At 30.2% G+C, this 25666-nt stretch overlaps 1 protein-coding gene across 1 annotated transcript in view; it reads right to left on the bottom strand.

Annotated features, from left to right (window-relative positions):
• LOC136984743 (uncharacterized) overlaps window positions 1-25666 on the bottom strand; it is an 88368-nt gene that overhangs the window by 49809 nt on the left and 12893 nt on the right. Inside the window, exons 3-6 of the mRNA XM_067281850.1 lie at window positions 21935-22015; window positions 16466-16563; window positions 10191-10317; window positions 455-748 (exon numbers count right to left, since the gene is read on the bottom strand). Coding sequence (XP_067137951.1) covers window positions 455-748; window positions 10191-10317; window positions 16466-16563; window positions 21935-22015 — 600 coding nt within the window. The remainder of the gene's footprint in view (window positions 1-454; window positions 749-10190; window positions 10318-16465; window positions 16564-21934; window positions 22016-25666) is intronic.

The raw sequence follows: 25666 nt of genomic DNA, 5'->3' as shown, positions 1-25666 counted from the left end.
TCTACCTGATCAACAAAACTGTAACATTCTATACAATATGAGTACAATGATAGACTAAAATAACCAAATTCTTCATATGATTTTCATTTTAATGTTTGTAGTTCTTAATTTTTGCCTGTGCAACACTGTCATATCTGCTAGTTTTAATGAAGAATGAACTGAAATTAAAAACTTTAAGAATGTAAACTTTTTATTTTGTTTTACTTTTTGTTAATGTATTTCAAACAGACTGAGATTTATATAATTTATTTATTCATTATTTACTGTTAGTTTAATAATGAAAATAAATGTATGTTTTCATGAGCAGACAAGTTTATTCTTCCTTAATAAAATTCAAGATTACACACACACACACAAAAAAAAAAAAAAAAAAAAAATCACATACATTTAAGAAGTTTAATATATTTATATTTAATAAATATCTTTTACCATAAAATATTAAAAAGTGACTTACTTTTTGATCAGTGATTAAGGCTTTGGATTTTTTCATTAATTTCCAACATTTTGAATGGAAATATATGCAGCAATTATCACTACATTGAATAATATAATATCCATCTAATGAACACGTTGCTTTTATACTTCTGTCAAAAGAACATGATGCATATTTGCATGTTGCATTTATAGGTATACTTTCCCAATTAGAATTTACATAATGAGGATGGGAATCGTTAAAAAGAAAATTATTTGAATCTTTTTTCTCTACAAAACCTACATCACAAGTTTTCTTCAGATTTTCTAAAAGTTCCTAGAAATATAATTTCATAATTAAATGTAAATTGTTAATTTAAAAATTATAAATTTTAAAATCCTTAAATATTGATAGTTTATGTCAATACAATAAAAAAATTTTAAGTAACAGTTGTACTATTTGATATATAAAACTACAATTTATGATAAACATACAAATCCAAATTAGCCCTTCTTAAATTTTTATTTTATTGAAATAATCGTTAATATGAAAAAAGCATATGAAGCATGCAATGCCATAATGTTGTAAATGCCAAAAAGTAAACTTTTCGGGAGAGGTAAAAAATCACTTTTTCTAGTGAATGATATACATTTCAATTCTACAATAAAATAGTAAAAACCTCACTAAGTTGCAAATTCTCTGGAATATCAGCTGTAACATGTTAAGCATCAAAAGTGCACTTTGGTTCTTTAAATATTATGTCTTCACATAAATTCAACTTCAAAATACAGCTACTTACAGCACCACTACTGCCACAATATTTTTTTGCAGCAGAAAACATTAGATTTAAAATTCCATTCTTGAATAAAATGTGTTTAGAGAAAAATGGCATTTGCAACAGTGATAATTTTGTAATTTATTAAAATTTGTTGAGTTGTATGTTTTTGAACATGAGAGCATAAGAAGTGGTGGGAAGATTGTAGTTTTTATCCACCATAACTAACCTATTAAATGTTAATTCTTTTTTTAAAACTGGAGTAGTTCTTTGTATATTCTACAAAAGAGTCCACAGCAACATTATGGCATTGCACACTTTAAATATGAAAAAGAATCAATCATATAATTTTAAAATAAAAAGAAAATTAAAAGTGTAATGAACCTATAAAATTTCTTATTTTTTTAAAAAAGCAATAAAATAATGAGCATTTATTTATTGTGACATTGTCACAATTCCAGGTTGCAATTTTTAATCATCTTTATAATTTATTTAATTTACAATATATACTCTTCATATCAAATTAGTAGTGTCTTGCCCCTGTACATCATTCTTTTCCAGATAACAAGAGTCATGCTGGTCATCTAAGTAACTCCTTTCAGGGCAAAATTTTTTAATTGAAATAACGTGACTTCTGGTGCAAATTAGAAGTTTGTATATAGTTAATGGGGGCCTCTTGCCCCTAAGCTTTCCATATCTGATCTCATCTTTCATCTAACTCCATTCTCAAGATTAAGGAAGGACAGATAGACAGACACATGGCGCACAGACAGATGGACAACAGTGGGAATTTATAGATCTACAATTTTTTATACAGCCCAATAAAATATAAAAATTATTGAATGTAAAATATAAAACGTATGTCTTATGAAATTATATACAGTCTAACTTGATTATAACATCATCGGATGTAACGACAACCCTAATGTAACGTCAAATTTTTATTGGTCCCATGAGTTTACTATACTAGATAATGTTAAAAAACCCACTTGTAACGACATAAAACCCTGTTTTAACGTCATATTTGAAGCACTCCCAAATTTACAAAATTAGATTACAAGTTTTATTTCACAAAGAAAATACTACGTGTTTAGTCCTAGGGTCAGAGTCCACTTCCTAGAACAACTGTGGGTGGTACTCTCACCACCTGACTTCAGTGGGGTGAGGTTTGCCACACTTTTAACGATGTGATGATCGATTATTATGTACTCATTTTTAAATTATTTTATGCTAAATTGTTAAATATTCTATTATTTTTAATATAACATATTACATCAAATAGTTTATAAAGAAATAATTGAATTGTTTTTAATTGGCATACATTTATTTAACCTTTTGTTGCCTTTTGATTCGACATTATTCTCAAACCAGAAGTTCTGCCATTATTGAAACTTAAGACAAATAGAAATTCCTTATAAAAGGTAATTTTTGAAATTTTTAATTACATCAATGTAAACTTAGATATAATAATGTAAATAAAGTTGATTTAGACATGTAGTTTGCATTTTTATACATATGATAATAAATTTATTATGATGATAATAGATCTTGCAGACAACGACATTTGGTTATAATGTCAAAAAATTTCCAGTCCCATGGATGACATTATAAATGAGTTAGACTGTATTATATAATACACCCAATTTTGATTTAACATGATCTGGAAAAAATTATTTTTGATATAATTTGTTTTGATTTAACATATTCCAATAAATTTGCTTTTTTAAAAATTCGCATTTGATATTAATTCTAAGAAAAAATATTCCTGCTTGCTTTCCTAAAAAATTCCTTTTAATTTATAAAAAACATTCTTAAAATTTGTATTTAAGGTTGCCATATACATTCTCTCTCTATCTTGTTACATTTATAATTTCAACACCAATCAAGAGAGTCTGATTATCACATTCAAATAGATATTGAATAATTTCAACAACAGATGACTCCACAATTCAGCACCCCTCCAAAACAAGAAAAATCTCCCCTTCTTGTATAAACGACTACAACCCTGTTTACTTTTCCAATACGAGCAAATTCCTGGATGCAGTACATATAGCCAGTACTGGTATAAATTTATTAAGTTTCAATGCTAAGTTAAGTTTAAACAATTTTTCTGTTCTCTGATGTATTAACTATTACTGAAATATTTTTTGTAAGCCTTTACCACAATATGGTAATTTAGCTATAAAAAAAAGTTGAAAAGGAAAACTATCTCCTCAGATACTAAAATCAAAATTTTAAATCATCTTGCAATTGGAAAAAGTTTAATGTCTGTAGAAAAGCATTTTGGATTGAACAAATTTACAATATGAACCATTAAGAAAAATGAACTACTAGAAAATCTGTGAATTCTGGATCAGAATTAAGAGCTAAATCATCGATGTTTACAAGAGTATTACCAAAGAGAAAATGGAAAAGATACTAGTAATATAGATAGAAGATAACTCACAAAAAAGAATATCAGTAAACAGAAATATCATCAAACAGAAGGCATTATGAATTTATAAGCAAATTAAAGAAATGGAACCAACCACATCAGCTCAGTTAAATAAATACAGTAGTATGAATTTTCTGCAAGTAAGGTTGGCTAACAGAATTTCTTCAAAAACATACACTTCATAATATAGAAACAGATTAAAAGTTTAATTGTATCTGCAAATGAACTGGCTGCTAAGGAATTTCCTCCAAAACTAGCTAAAGTTATTGAAAGTGGTATATGGACTCCTGATAAAGTTTTGAATGCAGACAAAACTGATCTTTTTTATTTCTTGGGAAAAAATGCCAAGAATATATGTAGCAAAATCAAAAACTGCCAGTGGTTTAAAACAACCAAGATTTATGTAGCCTTTCTATCAGGTTGTAAAGCTGAAATTTAGACATTTTGATTACTTCTAGAAAAGACTAAAACAGTTCTAGAACATTCAATGTGGTTATATAAGTAGAGTAATTGGGGTATTTCATCACATATTTTATTGGAAATAGACACATCAGCAATGTCTGACAATATGAAACTTTTAAAGGAATATATTTGCATGCTGTTGCGATATCACTTCAAAAGTGGCCACAATGCAATGAAGGCTCTCAATTTCATCTGCAAGGCATTTGGCAAGAACAGTCAACAGGCAGATCTGCTGCAATTGATTCAAAAAATTCAAGGATGGTGATTTCTCACTTTAAGATGAACCCCATCCAGGCAGCAATTCCAATATTGATGACAATATTCTCCTGCAACTAAGAGACAATAAGCTATGGTTGACCACCAAAGAATTAGCACAACTTGAGTGTTTCCATACATTCCAAAAATTGACAAAGTCCAATATAATCACAACAACACACCAGCACATAGAGCAAAGATGACCTTAGAGAAGCTGGCCAGTTTGCCTCACCCACCTTACAGCCCAGACTTGGCACTGACTACCATCTATTTTATATCCTGAAAAATCATATTACCAATACATAGTTCAAAGACAAATCTGACGCACAAGAGTATCTTCAAAGAAAAATCCTAGTCATTCTATGCTCATGGAATTGAAAGTTTGCAACAAAGATGGCAAGATGTGATTGATATTGACTACCTACAAGAATAAATTATAATTGTAGGGTTTGGAATCGCTAGGCGAGCGATTTCCGCCCTGGTTTATTATAACAAACTTTCATAACGGAGAAGCCGTTGGGATCGGCTGTTAGAAACGACCGTTAGAGGATCCGTTGTGTTTCAAATCGACGACAGACGGACGATTGGCCGGCGGGAAATGACCGTTGGTGGCCGTTGTGGAAGAATTCAAATTTGATTGGTGGACGATTCGAACGTTGGGACTATTTAAGCCGTAGTTTCGGCGGGAATGGAGCTGGTATCGTGAGTTCGTATCGGGATCGGCTGAGTTCGTATCGGGAGGATCGGATCGGATTAGGATCGTCGTTATCGAAGTGCTAACTAACTCTCTCGTTGGACGCCACGGAAATCTGGGGAAGTAACTCCAGTGTTTTAGTACGAACTTGTTCCTGTCTCGGAGGTTTTGTTAATTACAAGTCTGTTTGATCGTAAGGAGTTCTTTCGACGAATTTGTACGGGAATAGTCGGTTGTCGTTGGATTAGTGTTTGTGCTTATTTAACTGTGACTCTAATTTGTATTATTTTGTACATTTTTACTGTAAATATAAATTTTGTGTTTCGTCAAACCGACTGAGTGGTTATTTTGAACATTACTATAATTATTGCTGAGTTAATTGTCAATGAAGTTTTTTTCCAAAATGTTTAAATTTTATCTTTACAATTTGATATTTTGCAGCAATGCTTCAGGAGATTGTATTTTGAAGTGGTGCTTCTCATTTAATCCTTAAAACCACAAAAGGTATAAATTTTAAGATTACCAATTTATTGGATGTCAAACAAAAAAAAAGTGACAACACAAATTTTTACTGAATGGATCAATAAATGTTTTGTCTCAGATCAGACATTAGACAAAGAAAAAGACTGAATTTAAAGTTCTATTGATTATAGACAATGCATCAGCCATCCAGAGTTTTGGAACACTGAAATGTGCAAGTCTGTTTTCTTCTGCCTAATGACTTTCTTGATTCAACAAGATCGGGTTATAATTTTCCACATTTAAAATGTAAACATTCAAATACATTTAGGATACAATAGACAATGATAAAACATTAACATTCACTGATATGTGGAAAAAATTTTCTAATAGATTGTATCAAACATGAAGTATCAACATTATCAAAATTAAGAATATCAACATTGAACATATGTTGAAAAATTATTTGGCCAAAATACATTAAAAGCAAAAGACCCATTGCTCCCAAATATGACTAAATATTCTAATATCACTTTAGCATGTGCAGTTGGTAGATAAGGATTCAATCATTTATCATTTGCAAATATCAACGAATTGTTAATCAACACAGTTCTTAACAATGATGAAATAATAATTGCTGTCCTTGAGATTAGTGATAGTGACAAAGAGGTTCAATTCACTGCAGGTTTAATTAATAAAAAGATTCATTTAGCATGTAAACTGGGAAATCATTTTCTTACATGTGATTCCATTGTTGAATGTGCTGAGCAGTTTAATTCAAACATGATCTGAGGTCATGTATGGCCCATTTCTTCTTTAGTTTTCTGCTAGTTACAGCAGGTCAGGTGAGCACATTCTCTTTTTCCATGCTACTCTATCCTGTGCTCTTGTCTTTAGCTCCTTATAACTACCCTCTTTTAAGTCATTCACCATTTTAATTCTCCTTCATTTCTTTCTGCTTGCAACCATTCTTTCCATCATATCATTCTACAAGCCTTCCTCTCAAATCATGTGTCTCATCCAATTAGTTTTTCACCTCTTTATTGTCTCTAATATGCTCCTTTTTTCACCCCTCTTCTTAGAACTTCCTCATTCAATCCATCTTATCAATCCATCTGACTTTCTCTGTTCTTCTCCATAGCCACATCTCGAAGGCCTCAATTCTCCTAAAGTCATATCTCAAGGTCCAAGTTTCAGTACCATAGAGGACAACACTCCACATGTAGCATTTGACCAGTCTTTTTCTCAATTCTAATTTCAGAGGCCCACACAAAATTGTTTCCATTTTGTTAAATGCCTCTTTTGCCATACCAATTCTTCTCTTGATTTCTTTCCCACTTCTGCACTCAAAGTCAAGCCAAGCACCCAGGTATCTAAACCCATTCACTTGTTCCACTTTGTCACCATTTATATGGATGTTGACCTTTCTTTCCTTTTCTCTGATCCATAGCACTTTGGTTTTGTTAACATTAATTTTCATTTTGAAGGTCACACATCCCCTCTACAGTCCACTCAGGATCATTCTGCCAGAATTGCCATATCACCAGCATACCACTAGGCACTAAATCTGTCTTTCCTCAGTTTTAATACTTTCCTCTTCCTCTAAATATTCCCTAATCATCTCTTTTAAATATATGTTGAAAAGAAGCAGTGGTAAGCAACACCCCTGCCTAACACCCTTTTCAATGTTGATTTCCTCACTGTATTGACAATAACTACTGCTCTCTGATATTTGTATATGTTTAGTACGGGTACTCCTCACTTTACGACCTATCAAGTTTTGACCTGCAATTCAGGGAATCCCCTTTCTCAGCTTGAGTGACAGTCAGTGGCGAATGGTGACATGCGCACTGAGTGTACTATAGGCTTGCTATGCACTTTTTCAGTCAGTTTCATTCCAACAAGCAGTCACTGTGTAACCTCATTTTTTTTATTACATATTTGTAACCCCAAAATAGTACAGATGTTGACAAAAAGAAAAAGTATGGCATCATCTGGAGAAACTGTTAAGAAACAAAGAAAAGCTATCAACCTTGAAATAAAAATAAAAATCATACAAGACTACGAAGCTGGTAAAATGGTTAAAGAAATAGCATGTGACTTGAAATTGGTACATTTGACAATTTCGATGATTTTAAAGGATAAAGTTAGAGTGAAAGAAGTGGTAAAGTCATCGACAGGATTTACAGCCATAATAACTAAGCAGCAAAAAAGGTCTTATTCATGAGATGGAGAAATTATTGGCAATCTGGTTTGACATCCAGATGTAAAATAATATGCCAGTAAGCCTTTTAATAATTCAAGCTAAGGCATGCAGTATCTTTGAGACTTTGAAGGCACATGAAGGCAAAAAATCAACAGAATCATTTATAGCAAGCCATGGATGGTTTCAATGGTTTAGGCAGAGATTCAACCTGCATAATTGGAGAATCAGTGGTGAGGTGGCAAGTGTGGATATAGAAGCATTAGAAAAATTTGTTGATGAATTTGATAAAATAATTAAAAAAAGCAGCTACTGCCTGTAACAGATATTCAATGTGGATGAAACTGGGCTTTGGTGGAAAAAAATGCCCGAAAGGTGCACAAAGAAGCTAAGCCCGGTTTCAAGGCTTTTAAAGACAGGATCACATTGTTGTTGGGAGGGAATGCTGCTGGGTTCAAGTGAAAGCCTTTCCTGATCTATTGCTCCAAAAACTCACGTGCATTAAAGAACGTTAGTAAAAACAGTCTGCCCATTTACTATCCTGCAAATAAAAAGGCATGGATGACACAACCTTTATTTGAAGATTGGTTTTTGAACTGCTTCATACCCTCAGTCCAGCATTATTGTTTGAAAATGGAAATTTCTTTTAAAATTATTCTCCTGCTTGATAATGCTCCAGGCCAGCCCCAGCATCTTGATGATCTACACCCTGACGTAAAGATAGTGTATCTTCCTAAAAGCACAACTGCTGTCCTACAGTCAATGGATCAGGACAACAACTTTTTTCCAAGCTATGGCAGCAACAGAAAACCCTTCATGATTTTTGGAAATCGTAGTATTTTAGATTGCATTAAAAACATTAAATCAGCATGGGATGAAGTGACATAAGTGTATGCAAAGCATATGGAAAAAATGCATAAAAAATTTTCGCAAACAATATTGAATCGTTTGACAATCTTGAACAAACTGATGTAATTCAAACAATTGCAGGCTTTGCCAATGCGTTTAATTTAGATGTCAAAGTGGAAGACATTACTGAATTAGTGGATCATGCCGATGAAGAGCTAACAAAGGAGGATTTAATAGAGTTAGAAGCAATGCAGCATTTGGAAGAGGAAGAAGAGGAAAGAACTGAAGAAGTGAAAAAGAAATTCACGGTACATGGGTTAACTGGTGTGTTCTCCAAAATTAATGTGGGTATGTTGAAACTTGAGGCTATGGATCCAAATACCAAATGTTTTAACAAAGTTGAACATGGGATGAGTGAACTTTTAAAGTGCTATAGATAAATTTATCAAAAAAAAAAGATTACAAAGCAAACCACACTTACGAGTTTCTTTTCGACTGTTACATCCAGGACCTCCACCCTTGAAGGTACAACTTCTATTTCATCATCGTCATCTCCCTTACTTAGACCCTCTACAGCTCCCAATTACCAAATAAACAAATAATATGCACTGTACATATGCATGTCTTTTTACGAATAAATTTGAAGTTCGTTGCTTAATTTTTGTAATTTTACAACGATCCTATATTCCCAGCGTAAGCCCCTTGCTTATCGATCAATTCGCTTAACGACATAGTCATCGGAACAGAACTCTGTCATAAAGTGAGGAGTACCTGTATTAATCTTCTATCCTTCCAATTCCTTTCTTTCTCAAAATGTTCAACAATCTTTCCCTGTCAATTTTGTCAAATGCCTTCTCTAGATCTATAAAACACACCAACATTCCCATTACCAAGAATTATACAATGATGTAGCAAAAACAGGATCACAATGTTTGATAACTGAATTCCTTATTAAAAACAAATAAAACTTCAGCAATACTAGAAATGAGCATTACTTTTGTTCAAAATGCCACAAAAAGAATCTCTCCACTAAAGCTTGAAGATTATGACCAAAGCATTTCAAGAAATGAAAGTGATTTTACACTTTTTGATAATAAATGAACACACTTATTGTCAGAAAGTGACAGCAAATCAAATATAATTATTACTTATGTATCTTAAATCATATTTTTTTTGTCCAATTTTTGTGTTCATTACTTTTTCATTACTTTCTTCTTATCTATCACGAATTTGTGAAGAGCTACTATACAAGAATTATAAGATTATTAGTTAATATAATTTTTAACTAATAATTAACTATTACTAATATTAACTAATAATCTTATAATTCTTGCAGAAGCATAGAAATTCTCATTATATTTCACTTCCATATTTTAGTCAATATTTAATTCAAAAACATTCATCATTGAAAATCTTTTGTTATTTTTGCTCTAGATAAAGTTTTAATAGGATTCTTTTTTATATTCAGTAGAATACCAAAATTCAGTGTTAAAAATATAAAAATGATCATATCATCATACAATGTTGCTTGAATATTTTATAAATTTATATTTTCTTAAATATTTGAATGTAAAATATAGTTAAAAAGAAATTTACAATATCAAGAAAAAAAAACTATCAAAAAATTTTAGTATTTTAATTATATACCTTTAACTTCTCAGTTTTAGTTTCTTCTATAATTTCCGAAGTACCAGGCCATACATATTTTTCACTTTTATAGTTGTTTTCTATTAGTGTTAATGCAGACTTACAGCACATTTTTGCATCTGAATACCTTTAATAACACATGAAAGTTAAATTTATGGTTGTTTTAATTTTAATAAAAACAAATAAATAATTTATGAACAAAATTTTATATTAGTATAAATAAAAAAAAATGTAAAACAGTCAAACCTCAGTTTTCAAACAATTTGTTCTAAAACTGAAACAAATTTTCCCATAAGAAACAATACAAAATGGATTAATCCATTCCTGACTCCAAAATAAAGCCTTTTATTTCTTTTACCTTTTCAAATGTATTCATTACCTTTCTAAAAGATGCTCATTAAAAGTTGTTGCATTTAATTAATACTGAATGTCAACTGTGTATTAATGAGAAATAATAAATTTATTATTAAATACAATTTTTTTTTATTATTTAATTTGACTTAAGCACCATTAAACATAAATTCCTGGATACCATTTATATTACGTGAATGTCAATTAACGCAGTTTTTATTAATTAATTTGATTTAAATTCAACTGCAGCATGTGCCAAGACACAGAATTAGCATTATCTTTCTCACAAGCACAGTGAAATATAATTTAAATAGCAATGTCATTGATGATTTGTGTTGTGATGTCTAATGAAACAAGACGATCTCAGCACCACTAACTTCTGAATCAGTAGTCTTATCATTGACTGGCTGGACTGTCGACTTTCCTTAACATACAAGTTGTAGAGTGTTGACCATTTGTCTGTCCCTAATCTATGGCCAGCTCTTGCCAAATAGCTTGTTCGGCAACTGAGTTATGATAAGCAACCAGTGCAATTATGAGTTCAAAATTCTGTTCATAAACTAATTTGTTCAAAAAGTGAGTCGTTCAAAAATTAAGTTTTGACTGTAATTATAAACCTTTGTAAATTATGTAATTAATTAAATTCACAAAAGAACTGTAAAATAAATAAATGACAAAATGATGTCATTAACTTCTAAACTGAAGAAAAACACTGAGATCGGTGTTATACTTAGTGTGTCCTTTTATCGCAAGCACTTCTGATGCACTTATGGACGTCGTCATCAGATGAAAACGAAACTTAGTGAGAAATAGAACGGAAATTATCCGACAAAAACAGAACGCTTAACAATTTGAATTGAAAACTTCTTTCCAAACCGTTAAGAACACGCATCAAATGTTCAAAAGTGCATGCATGTGCCGCACTTTTAAATGAAATAATGTATAAAGAAACCAGTTTTACCACAGTCTAATTGATATAAACAAGATTATAATTTGGTTAATATTATAGTAGTCTCTCCATTCATCTGAATAATTTTTCCAAAGTCACAATATTAATTAACATTGTTTCATTTTTTAATTTGTTTACAATATTATTAACCTTAAAGATATTTTAAAAGTATTTTCATTGTTGTATTTCATGCTTCTTCAGTTTGCTGAAATAAAATCAAGATAAAATGTCCCAAAAGATCCACGCATGTGCCGCTTCGCCTATCACGGAGTTTGCCGTTCGTTCAAGTTCAAACACTTTTGAACATTTGATGCGTGTTCATAACAGTTTGGAAAGAAGTTTTTAATTCAAATTGTTAAGTGTTCTGTTTTTGTCGGATAATTTCCGTTCTATTTCTCACTAAGTTTCGTTTTCGCCTGATGACGACGTCCATAAGTGCGTCAAAAGTGCTTGCGATAAAAGGACACACTAAGTATAACGCCGATCTCAGTGTTTTTCTTCAGTTTAGAATACAATATTTGGCGTGGGAATCACCCTATTGATCATCAGATGTCATTAACTTTAAAAATATTTAAAAATTAATTTTGCCAATTTTTTGTCATGCTTTTTTAGTTAGTTGCAATCAAATAAAAATGAAATGTGTCCAAAAGAACACTGTTTAAATTTAAATTCAAGCAACACCCTATATATTAAAAATTTTTTCCATAATAATAATAAAAAATACAAAATTAATATTTCTTTCAAAACCAAATTTTTTAACTATATAAAACATTCAGATTTTTCCTGTTGTATCAAAAATCTTTTGGGATTACATTCAAAATTTATCCCTCAAAGACTAGACTTCAAAAATTTTAAATTTCTCCATGACAATTACAAGTCTCAACATAAATCTCCTGTTCACAGGCAAGAAGTTAGGAAACTTAAAATCATTCTAAAAATATTTAAGATTTGATTATCAACCATCAACAGGTTGACAAAATCATTTCCATTTATAAAAATAAACATTCACATCAAACCCAATACATAGCAATAACCCTTACTAACGATAATACGGCAGTTGGAGGGTCATTCCCATTTGTTAAAAATTTCCAAAACAAAGTTCTCAATTTGATCAAATGAAAACAGTTATCATAAGATCTCACAATAATAAGTCAAATGATTGCTGTAAGAATCAGGCTACTATTAATAATTAAATTCTAAGTGAATTTGGTACTACAGGTAGGTGTTAGGCATTATCACTTATTAAATTTAATAATTATAATTAAATTAATATTTACTAAATAATTTAGAATATTTTGAAAGAAAAGAATCAGCTTGGAGTGGGACTTGAACTCACTGGCTGAGTGCCATAGTGGTGATTATAGACTATGGCCATAGGAGTCGTCCCCGGTCAGCACCGTAAGTAACCGTGGATAGTTACATCTAAAAAAAAAATATGTCTGGAAGCAAAGGATGGAGGTCTGGGTAGAATAACTGGCAATCTGCATGGTAAGCAGGAGTTGCAGGTTTGAGTTGTGGTCAGAACCAATTTTTTTTTTTCCAGAATATTCTAAATTATTTATTAAATGTTAATTTAATTATAATTATTAAACTTAATAAGCAATGGCACCTAATGTCTACCTCTAGTTCCAAATTACTTAGAATTTAATTATTAACAATAGCATTAAAATAGCCTGATTCATTACAGCAATCATTTGGCTGAAGAAGCATGAAATACAACAATGAAAATACTTTTAAAATATCTTTAAGGTTAATAATATTGTAAACAAATTAAAAAATGAAACAATGTTAATTAATATTGTGACTTTGGAAAAATTATTCAGATGAATGGAGAGACTACTATAATATTAACCAAATTATAATCTTGTTTATATCAATTAGACTGTGGTAAAACTGGTTTCTTTATACATTATTTCATTTAAAACTGCAGTTCCCAAGAACCTATCAATAATGTTAAGTAAGGAGTTTATGTACAATGAAATTAGAAAAAATATGCAATAAACAATTTTTCCTATGAATGATTTCAAGTTTCAAACTAATCTTCATGTAAGAACATTCTAAATTGTTACCATAGTAACTGTTGTTATGATGTACTGTACATGTGTTACATCAACAAAATTTTAAATAATAATAAATAAAATATAAGAAATATTTTTAACATCAAACATTAAATACAAAATATTTTTACATTAGATAATTCTTTAAACTAAAGAGGATTTCAACTATTTTTTAAATCTATCCTTTAACCTTTTCCAAGCATTTAGAACTGTTTTACTATCCCTATGATTAATTGTTGTACTTGAGATTCCTATAAGTCCAAAACATTTTTACCATTTTAACATTCTAGCTGACATTTAAATTTTTTAAAGATTTTGCTTTTGTTCCAAAAGACTTATATATTTTTACTTAATACCTGCATAAACAATGCTAAAATTATTTGTATTTTTGTAGAATTTCATCAGATGGCAATTTTATGAAAATTTTGTAGTTTCTTACATTCCTAAAATGTTCTTGTATGTATAGTCAATCTTCTTTCTATTATGCCTATGTATTCAAAATATAATTTTTCCAAATTTACTCCAAGTATACAATAAACTCTGTTTACATATTTTCATCTCTCATCTTTATCACTCCTCTGAAATACAATAAAAAAGGGAAGAATAAAAATATTAAAATGCATTTGTACAAATTTCAATAAAAATTTAAAAACTCCAGGATGTAATGCACTAGTAACAGACAATTATTTATTGTGACGTTGTTACAATGACAGGATGCAATTTTTAATCATACTTTTAATTATTTAATTTAAAATATATGCTCTCCATTTTAAATTACTAGTGGCTTGCCCCTATACACCATACTTTTCTGTTAGCAATAGAGTTGTGCCGATCATCTATCTAACTCGTTTTCAGGAAAAATTTTTGAATTGAAATAACATGAAATAACATGAAATAACATTGAAATAACTATAGTTATTATAAATATTATATATTATATTATTATATATTATAAATATATAGTTAATCGTGGCCTTCTGCCCCTAATCTTTCCATATCTGGTCTCGGCTATCATCTATCTAACTCCATTCTGAAGATTAAGGAATGACATGACAGATGGATGGATGACAGAGGGAATTTATAGATCTACAATTTTTTAAAACAGCAGCCCAAAAATATTAAAAACTGAAGACTAAATTCAAAACAAATGTTTCAATTATATCCTGAATGAAGTTGCTGAATCTTGCTCAGAAGCTAGAGCATTTTTTGGTATTCTTCAAAGATGCTATAAATATTTTACCACCAAAAACTTTTTATAAAAATTTGAAACTCCAATTACAATTATTTTCATGTAAACTTACCATTGTTTTTTTGCAAGGACATACAATAAAACCTCACTAAATCAAGTTGCATAAACTCAAATCTGTTTACATGTCTCTGACCCAGTGTACAGGATTTTTGATATACTACAGTCTTAAGTTAAAATTGTCAGTAATTTTAACTCAGACCTATTTTCCCATCTATCCTCCATCCTTTAATAAAGTCATTTCCTCTTATATCCTATATACTGTGTTTCCCCGAAAATAAGACCTAGCAGAGGTTTTTTTTTTTACTTGTAACAGTCATCAACAGATGGTTGAAAGTGGCCATTGGCTTTTTGAAAGTACAGCCACTGATTGGTCAGCAGACAATCACACCACATGGCATGATTTGCATAAGACTATGGCTTGGAAATCAGATTTTCATAATGTTACGACTGGTGATCGCTAATTGGTGGGCCAGGAATCATGCCACATCACATTTGAATAGTGCTACGGTTCAGTAAGCACTAGTTGGTCATCAAGTCCGATGTCGACACTATAAAAAGGTTAAGTTGAAGCGAGAGTGGAAAGTCCACTCCAGCACAGGAACTTTGTAAGTTCACTTCAGTTCATGACTTCAGTTTTATTTAAGTTCAGTTTGGCACGACCGGATATACATCATTCTCGTCTAAGTTCGACTTGGGACTGAAGGTGTGCATCAGGGCTCAAGGCAAGGCTAGATACATCTCACTGTTTGTTCTACAACCACTGGAAGGTTCAATTTTTCAATGTTTTTGTTCAACAATAAATGTGAATTCTTCTTCATGGAAAAATAAGAGATCCCCTAAAAATAAGACCTAGTGCATCTTTGAGAGCAAAAATTAATATAAGACACTGTCTTATTTTTGGGGAAACAGGGTAGGTACAGATGATTAAGATAAACAAACACTACAGCTCCATGTCAAACACAATACCAACCATCTCAACCTTGTCAACATCCTTTTACTGATATAGTCAATAAGTTACCAGCATTCCAATTTTGGCACAAGGGAGCACATTGACTGCATTCAAAAGGTCCAAAAACTGTATACACTTTAGTAATAATTCTGTAAACAGACTTTTTAGAAATGGTTTGATAGTGGGAAACTTAAGGCCACAGAAAAATTTGAGAAAAATCAAGTATTAAACACATTAATAAAGTCAGGAGATTTTTTACTCCTTACACTTTGATTTAACTGTATCACTCTAGTGTGTGAAGAAGGAAATATGGAAAAATTTCCCAAATAAAAAGATTGATGTTGCTGGAATGGGGCAGGAAAGGAAATGTGGCTAGGGAAAGTGTAGAGGGAATTCTGAGGTTTCATAGCACCGAGGCCCATACAGTCTCTCCACAGAATTATGATAACAATTTAGACTGTTCTTACGTAAGGATTAGTTTGAAACTTGAAAGTAGTAGTAAAAAAATAGAATTTCTTTTCTCAGATATTTTTCTAGTTTTGTAGAATTTGATTTAAAAAATTATGTTAATTATATAATTGTAAGAAAAAAACAAATATTTGAAAATTTTAAATTATAATGCTAAAGTGAAATGCAAAAATCTTAATTTTAAAAAATTAATATTTATATTTCAATTCAAAATTAAAAGTAAAAACATTTTGAATATTCAATCTTATTTACCTTTCATATTTACATAAAAGTTTTGCTTTTCCATAATATGCAGCAGGAAAATCATATTGTTTCAATTTTGTAAACAAAGCATTAGCATGCTCCATATTCTGTATAATATATAATTTTATTATACTACATATGTTTAATAATAGTAAATTATTTTAGCTAATAAATTTGGTAAACTGATATTATGACAATAATAAACTTAATTTTATAACAATTATCAGGAAAAAAGATATGAAATTTAGATTTGAAATGATGCCTAAATTACCAGATTATTTCAGACTATACTTTATTAAAACTATTTCTTAAAATAAGTATTAATATAGCTTGTAACATATAACCATACTGCTAATAGTTAACTAGTATGATTAAGTTAGTATGAAATCTAATCAGTATACATTCAGAAATGAACATCTGGGTAAGTATTACAAAAAGTCTGCTCACCAAGTAAGAGTTAGAAGTTCAGATCCTGTTCCAAATTGATATTTTCTTCCAAAATCTTCTAAATTATTTAATTAACTTATTAATTAATGTCAAATTAATCTTTATATAAATTGTTGGCACAACTGCCTATCTTTATATCAAATTTAGATAATTTAGAATTTGCTTCAATACTGTCAGAAAATAATCCAGTAGTTTAGACATGTTTTGTAATAGATTCAAGTTTTACTTATATTATATTTATGAATATGAGATTAATACAGTTCTTAGACATTTACAAACAATAAAATTAATTTATCATTGCCCAATAAAACAGGAATATTAAAAATGTTAAATAATGAATGTTACAAATAATCATGAAGTCAAATGTTCAAAATGTATTCTCATGTTCACTAAGATTAACTGAAGAAAAAAAAAAGCATAAGTGGAAGCATAGCCATTGAATGTCCACATTGGTAAATGTGATTCTTTTTATAGATATAAAAAGCATAATTTAATTATTAATAAAATAGGATTTCACTTATATAAAAAGAACCACTTTCACAAATTTAATTATGAATGTTATTTCAAGCATTACAAGGCATTCATGATTCTAGAAACTAATTCTTTCAATCATAAAACATAAACCTATATCTCATCTAAGATAAATGCTTCCAGAAATCATTTGAATCCTGTGCCAATTTTTTTATTGTAAAGTATTTTCTATTGGAAATGAACACTATCTTGTCAACAGAAAGTTCAAAAATTCATGTTTATAATAAATATGTTCAACTCCAATGAAAAATTTATTGTACAAATTCTTATTAAACTTAAAAATTTTTTAATTGTGTAAGCAAGTTTTAAGTTAATTTTATTATAGCACTTCAATATATTTCTGTTCATTATTACAAAGAATACCACCATTTTTCAATTATCATAAATCAAAATTAGATTATTCATTACTTTCTGCAATTTCATTGCTATTTGATTTACAAATCAAATAATACCTCATGTGTTTCTGGTCCCATAGTGTCATTTGTATTAAATGCATACTTTCAGCTAGCCAACTGTTTAAATTTGCAGCTTCAGCTTCTTCTAACAAACATAAGTCACTGTTCTAACTTAAGTTAGAACAGTGACTTATGTTTGTTAAGAAGCTGAAGCTGTCCTAAAACAGAACAAAATGTTTCTTTGTGAGAAAATTTAAACAATTGTCTATCTAACAGTAACCATTTAATACAGATAATAGATAATTTATAAATATTTTCTGATAATATCTTATAAGTAAATACAATAATGCCTGTCACACTCCTTGGATCTAATAAATTACCTTAAAAATTGTTACGATTTTCACATTTCTATAAAGTGTATGGATTCAGGATTCCAGCTTCGACCCTTACTTTTTATGGTTAATGTTACCCTAGGTATCAAATATGGCAGAGCTTCCGGTCGCCATCTTGTTTGCACATGTGCATGTGCAAACAAGATGGCGACCATCGACAATAATCAAAACGCACCTATATTTAAAACGTTTTTTAAAATAAAACATTATTAAAACGTAAATTTTCTTCTCACTTTTTCCTGTGCTTTTTGTTTCATTTCCTACTTTTGGAATGGAGGTGAAATATAAATAAGTCACCATAATACCTGAAAATCCTCGATAACTGGACGAAGTGAATTACAAGATTGAATACATCAGTGATTCGAACAAGATTTGTCTGGAATTTAAGTATAAGTTTACGTCTATGGGAAACAGCAGCCTCGCGGCTCGCTTCTCTCACCACTTTGGCTGCAATAGGCATCGTCTCCTCGTGGATTGAACCTGTGTTGCTCGCACACCTCATTGTCGGCGTCGGCCATGTTGTCTCGTGACCTCAGAACACACGAGAAACATATCCTTGATTACGAATGTTAAAGGATGAATCGCTAACCTAAGGGAGGTCCATCGGGAGCACAAACAGTGGCACATGAACAAACATCACCAAAATTAAAAATGAATAACAATTATCGTAATAATTAACAAAAATTTAGGAATAAATTTCACCTAAATATCTTGGTTGTTTAAACTGTACATAAAACTAATGTAGGGTACACACAGCATGCAACGACAAACATTCGCAAATGTCGCACAACCTACTAATTTGCATATTTCCATGAGAAACAGTCATCTACTAAGTCATGTTTCTTAATTTGCATATTTATCCACAACCACAATTCACGTCGGGTTCTTCAATTTTTCATATTTTGTAAAATGTGTTGTTAGAGATCTCCCTCTATTAACATTTTTACCAATAATTACCAAAGAATTTCGTTTTCCTACATTTTTTATGATGACAATTAAACAGTAATTACCATTGGCCAAATTTTCCTACTCATTAACTTAAAAAAAAAAATTTTTGTACAACCTTTAAAAAATCATGAACACCATTTGAATACATAACATGCACCATCCGTTTAGAACATAACCGAACTCGAAATACACACAATTCATCATAATTCCTGAATGGATAATTTTAAAGAAAATTTGCATAAAAAAACCATCAGTAGGATAAGCACCATCTAGAAATCAGTTCTAAACACTCATGCCATCGAGATTACCGGAAGCGCCGCCATATTCGATACCTAGGGTAACATTAACACTTTTTATTAATTCATTCTGAAAAAAAAAAAGTTTTTTTTTTTGTTGTAAAAATCATAAAGTTCACTTCTCTTTCCCTCTACTAGAAATAACACCATCAACTTCAATTACTCTGTGTATTTTCACAATAATATATTCTAAGAAACTTTGCAATTTAATTTTAATGCCAATATAAATGGTGTTTTTCAAAAAAAAAAAAAAAATTTTAAATGTTTTAAAATTAAATAAAGTTATTCATGAAAAACTGATGAGTTCTCAAAATGATTTCAAAACACTATCAATTTCTATATTGAACTGTTTATCTTAAAAGTGCATATATGTTCTTTGATATGAAATCATTCAAGATTTTTCTTATATCAAACAACAAAAATTAGTGAGTGTGTTTTTGAATTAAATATTAACTCTGTTATGAGAACAATGTATGATAAGAATCATTAAACTATTGATGTTGAAGGAATAAAAAGCAAGTAGATAAAACCATTGAACACTGATAGCTAGTCATGAGTTCACAACTGATCAACAGGCTGACTGTGGAAAATTTTCTAGTTTTTGTTCATGTGCCTAACATCTAGTCCCCCACAGAAAGTCCTCCTAGGAGGCACTCCCATATGTACAATTTGCCAAGGGTGTCTTGACAGACTGCACATGTTGAATTGTCTTATTCCATCAATCCAATCCAAAAAAAATTAACTCAAACAGAAACTAAAGAGAATCATAAAAACTGTTTATATTTGTGACTAACCTGGTTAAAAAATTTCTATCCCCCATAATTCTTGTTTCTGATTGCAATAATTTCCCAAATAGTAACTAAATTTTTGCATTCAATTTTTTGTTTTATATACATGCAAATTATTCACACAGGCATAACTATTCAATATTAATATAATAAAAAACTAATAATTTATTAGCTAATGTCTGGGCAATCAGCTCTTTAAAAACTGAATTCTGATTACCAAATCATATCAGCCATTAATTAAAATAATATATATATTATATATATAAGTATATAATTAATTAAAGTAATTAAAGAATAATTATACTGTGTTTTCATGAAATGACTGGCATGCTGGTCTATCCGGGGAGACCATGAAATCAGATATTTTTGTATGACAAAATCCAGCATGCCAGTTTATTCTGGGAAATGCTGGCATGCCAGTTTAAAGTGAGGTTATAAATTACTCTCTAGAGGGCACATGAAAAAAAAAGAATGAGTTATGTCATGTAAAAACAAACAGTTTTTATTCTAAAACTGTAAAACTGTCAGAATTACATCAAAAACTACAATTATAGGCACAACAAACTACTTCAAACAACCTTTAATCTGCAGTTAAATTATTTACTTAATCTAACGTTTTCAATTAGTTTTACTAACCCTCCTCAGGATTGACAAAAGAACCATTATTTCGAAAAATTTTTTTACAATTTAGAATGTTTTTTAAAAATTTTCAGATGCGCAATCTCAGATCATTCTCTTACAGCTGATTACCAGCTGCTCTCCAAGCCGATGGGACTAACCGAATGTTAGATTAAGTAAATAATTTAACTAACCGAAATTAACCAAAAACGTTAGATTAAGTAAATAATTTAACTGCAGATTAAAGGTTGTTTGAAGTAGTTTGTTGTGATTATAGTAATGCAGTTTATGTAGTAATTACAATTATAGGTTTAATTTCTTCATTTTGTCTTCTTTCTAAGGATGTAAAATACTCATGGAATTCAAAAGTGCTTTTTTCATGTGTATTTTATTGTTATTTGATTCAAAAATGCAAAAATAAACATATTAAATTTAAGAAACTCAGCTTACACAACATCAGCTTTGTGTGAAATTTGAGAGGAAGACATTATTTTTAAGGTCAGGGTAGATGGTCAGTGTAGCCCACACTGACTAACAACAACTACTACTACTACTATTACTTCTACTAACAGGTTGACATTCAAAAACCTGGCCATTGATAATCCCATTCCTTCAGATTTCCAGCATGAATTTTGGAGTGCATTCTCAAATTTACCACATTGGCATGCCACAGTTTTCTGGAAGCACCTAACTAAAATTCTGTAGAACTGTTTTATTTAGTTGATGAACATTAAAATTTCATCTGCTTTTCATTTAGTGTTTAATTTTCTTTCTTTAAAGGATTATACAGGTAGTCATTTCCTGTTAAATATATATAGCATATATAACCATAAAAAATCCAGCATTTTGAAAAATCTGGCATTCTTTAGGTCCAGAGGTTGCCAGATTTTTGAATGTCAACCTGTACTCAGAAGAATGTTTTCTTTAACATTTAATTAACTAGTTTTGTTAGATCTGATTAATTTTATATTTTAGTCACAGTTTAACTGGCATGCCAGTAACCCTGGGATTCTAGCATGCAAGTCATTCCACAAAAACACAATATATATATTATGTTACCTACCTCTTTTGAATCAAAATGAAAATTTACTGTAGCTAAGGCATATTTCAAAGCAATTAATTCTCTCTCAGTGATATTAAGATACTATAAAATAAAAAATATTCAAATGAAAAGAATATTTTAAAAGTTTACAATGAAAATATATAACTTATATTAGTGTTTTCTTATTTATAATTTCAACTATAAATAAAAACAATTTTATCAGAAACATAAATTTCATATATGGCAGAATCTATGAGGGGAGTCATTAAAATAAAAAATGCATATTGCACTCTGTGCAGGCAAGTTCTGTGCAGCATATTGCACTCTGTGCAGGCAATGGATGAGAGATGAAAGAAACTGTCACTAACTGGCTAAAAGAACTGGACATGGAAGTCTATGACAAAGGAATCTAAAAACTAGTGTCGCACTATGACAAGCAATTTAATTGAAATGGTGACTATGTAGCAGTGGTGCACGGTGACATTTGATGATAGGGAAGCTGTGCTGGCCCGGGATAGAATCATTGAAAGCATTATACAATATTTCAGTGTGTAGCATCCACAAGCTAACTAAACTGCATGAGGTTGGTGAACTGTAAAACACATGCACAAAGGCTTGTAGTCTGGCTGCTTTACACCATTCAAATATTTTTGCCATAGAAGCTGTCCCATATTTGATAATACAGTGCTTCCATTGGGAATATGCATATAAAAATTTATATTTGAATATACAATATCAATCTTATCACTTTTTTTCACATGTAGTATAGAAATTTGTAATAAGATACATAATGTGGTTATAATAAAATATTAATTTTAATTAATTCAAACTACATTAAAATATGAAAATAATCACACTATGTATTTATATTTTTAGAAAATACAAGGAAAGCGGCGCTTCCACAGCTTCCTTGGACGGCATGCCGCTGTTATGTAGAAAAGTAACTGGTCTTCTACTGATTACTTAATAACACTGTTCCTATCAACTGTTTTTTCCTTTTTTATAGTCAAACATTCCTTATTTTCTGGATGCCCTATTTATTGTACTTATTTTTGGACTCAGCTGAACTGATGGTAACCAACAAACAGCATTACAGTATTTACTTACCTTGTGGTAAGTAAATAAAACTACAATTGGTGGAAATTTGATTTTATTGATTAATATTAAAAGACATTTAAAAACATTAAAAATGTAAAACTTGAAAATTTATTACTTATAATTATTAATTACTAGCAATTCATCTAGCATATAATTGAAGAAATGCAGCAATTTAAACTACTATACTGCACATAAATAACAGCTAAAATTAAACATGTTTACACATTTAATGTTTCAAACACTGATTAAGACTGGTAACAAGTGATAAATGAAAACTATCAATATTACATATTTTCATTCAACTACATCTTGAAGCTGGTAGTATAAAATGAGTTTAAAAAGGCTTATTTATTAATGTCAAATGATTGTGGATTACATTGGGCTATAATAATGCTACTAATTACAAATTAAATGTCAAGTAATTTTGCCCAGAGGTAGGTGTCAGGCATCATCCTTTAAATTAATTATTAAATTTATCAAGAGAAGGCACCTATCATTTGGTGCATTTCCAGGGCAATAATTCTGGAATATAATTTGTATTTGGTGAGTATACCAAGGAACTGTTGACTGTGTCAAGTGAACAGCAGATATAACTGTACATTTTGAATTCCCATTTTCTGTAGTGCTGAATGATTTGTTGTACAGCATTTAGAATAGGTTTACTTTGGAATTTTAGAGTTCTGTACTATCCCTGGTAAAGAACCTTCGTGCTACTAGTTTGTAATCAATTCTGCTGCAATTTGTAAATACTTTTTGCTGTTACAGTTGCTTTATTTTTCACTTTTTGCCACATAAATGACTTTCATTGATTACAGTTGCTGGTCCATTTTCATATTTGGCCCTTAATTTTTTTTCTGCACTGTTTTTATTTGCATATGCATTTAACTTTGCTTGTGCATGTTGTAAAGGTGTGGTTAAAATCTGTCTTTGACTTTTGCATGCATTTGATTATTTTCCCTTCATTTATAGATTTAAATGAACTTCACTGATTTCAAAGTTGTAGATAGCACTCTCATCCTTTTCCTTTAAAAGGGGAACCTTTTAAAATTTTTATAGAGAAGCTTTCAAGAGACAATGTCACATGTGAAACAAGATACTTTTGAGGCAATCTAACTCAATTAAAACATTATTAAGCAGAAATAATGGATCATCAACATCAAACTCTTCTTAACGTCTTTCACTAATAGTATATTTCGTTATTTTGTTTATGTATTTGAAATCGTAAAAATATTTAAATCTAACCATATTGTTTATATTGCAATATTTACAATCACATTAAAGTAATGATAATTTTCATAACTCAAAAATTTTAACTAACTACAACATTAAAGTAATGATAATTTTCATAACTAGTTAAAATTATTATTAGTTACAACTACTGCTTTGCCAGCCAAGGACTATAAAAAAAAAATTTTAACCTAAAAAGTGTTCTTTACCCCTTCAAGTTATTGAGAAGAACTGTAATAGTAAAAATGTTCCAGTTAAACCAGAAACCTAATAATTTTCAATTTCACTAAATTACTTGTTGTCTTAGCCATCTTAAGGATCTCTTGCTAGTTTTTGATTGTAAATCTACATGAATCCAACAATTCTAACAACCAGCAATCATAATTTTAAGGCAAGAGTTTTATCTAGTAGGAGTTGGTGAAAGAGGCCTGTTTTGTCAGGGTTGTACATGTCAGATGGATTGTACTAGTCAATCATGTTCTTTTTCAATTGCAGTCATTCTGTCACAATGCAATTATAAACATCAGCACTTTCTCTACAGACACTTATGAAGATGATTCCATGCCAGTCTTTCAAATGCTGAAGCCATTCATTTCTAAGTTCAAAATCAGGTTTTCCTAAGAGTTTAGCAAATCCATATAACTGTCATATAACATATAAGCATTGATGGGAGCATTTTTACTTTGTACTCCTTTAAACCATTCAAACAAATCATCATCAACATCTTTATGAAGTGCACTATGGAACTTTTTCTTGCTAGCACAGTATTGCTTTTTTAGCACAGATGACAGAATTTTCAGTAATGCCAAATTTCTCTATAACTTCGCATTTTTTCAGCTGTCCCTGAGCAACTTAATAATCTCTATCTTTATCTCCAATGACAAAGCAGACATTGTGGTCAAAACACACTGAAATATAACTTACTGAAAAGAGATAGTGAAAGCAAAGTCAGGACAAACTGAATTTTGAGCAGAACAATCACACCTACATTCTTTAGTTTAGTGTTTGAAACTGGTCAATAAAACTGTCAGATTGGACAGTCACAAACCTAGAACATGGGAATAGGATATAGTCCTTATTGTTTTGAAGTCTAGAAGAACAAGGAATGGTCAATTGGCTGATTACACCCCAAGTTGATAATCTAATTGACCTAGTTCCTTAATGAAAGAAAAAAGAAATGATAAAGCAACATCTTTGGTTGGTCAACATAAGCATAGGCCTAACATTTAAAGCAGGAAAAAGGCAGACTGGATTGCTGCAGCAGCAAAAACAAACTTTTAGTTGAAAGGTTTAATTCTTTCCTTGAAAGACTTTGTGACATTCAGGTTTAAGCAAAAAGATTAGCTTCTTCTTGTTGTATAATTATTTTCAGCTAAGCAGCACAATAATCAGTGCAAATCTTCCTCGTATCCAATATATCGTTTCATA

This window comes from Centruroides vittatus, unplaced genomic scaffold (assembly GCF_030686945.1).
Source record: "Centruroides vittatus isolate TY-2023 unplaced genomic scaffold, ASM3068694v2 contig_927, whole genome shotgun sequence".
NCBI classification, from domain to species: domain Eukaryota; kingdom Metazoa; phylum Arthropoda; class Arachnida; order Scorpiones; family Buthidae; genus Centruroides; species Centruroides vittatus.
Note: the sequence above shows the minus strand (reverse complement) of the source record. Positions and strands in the feature narration are given on the sequence as shown.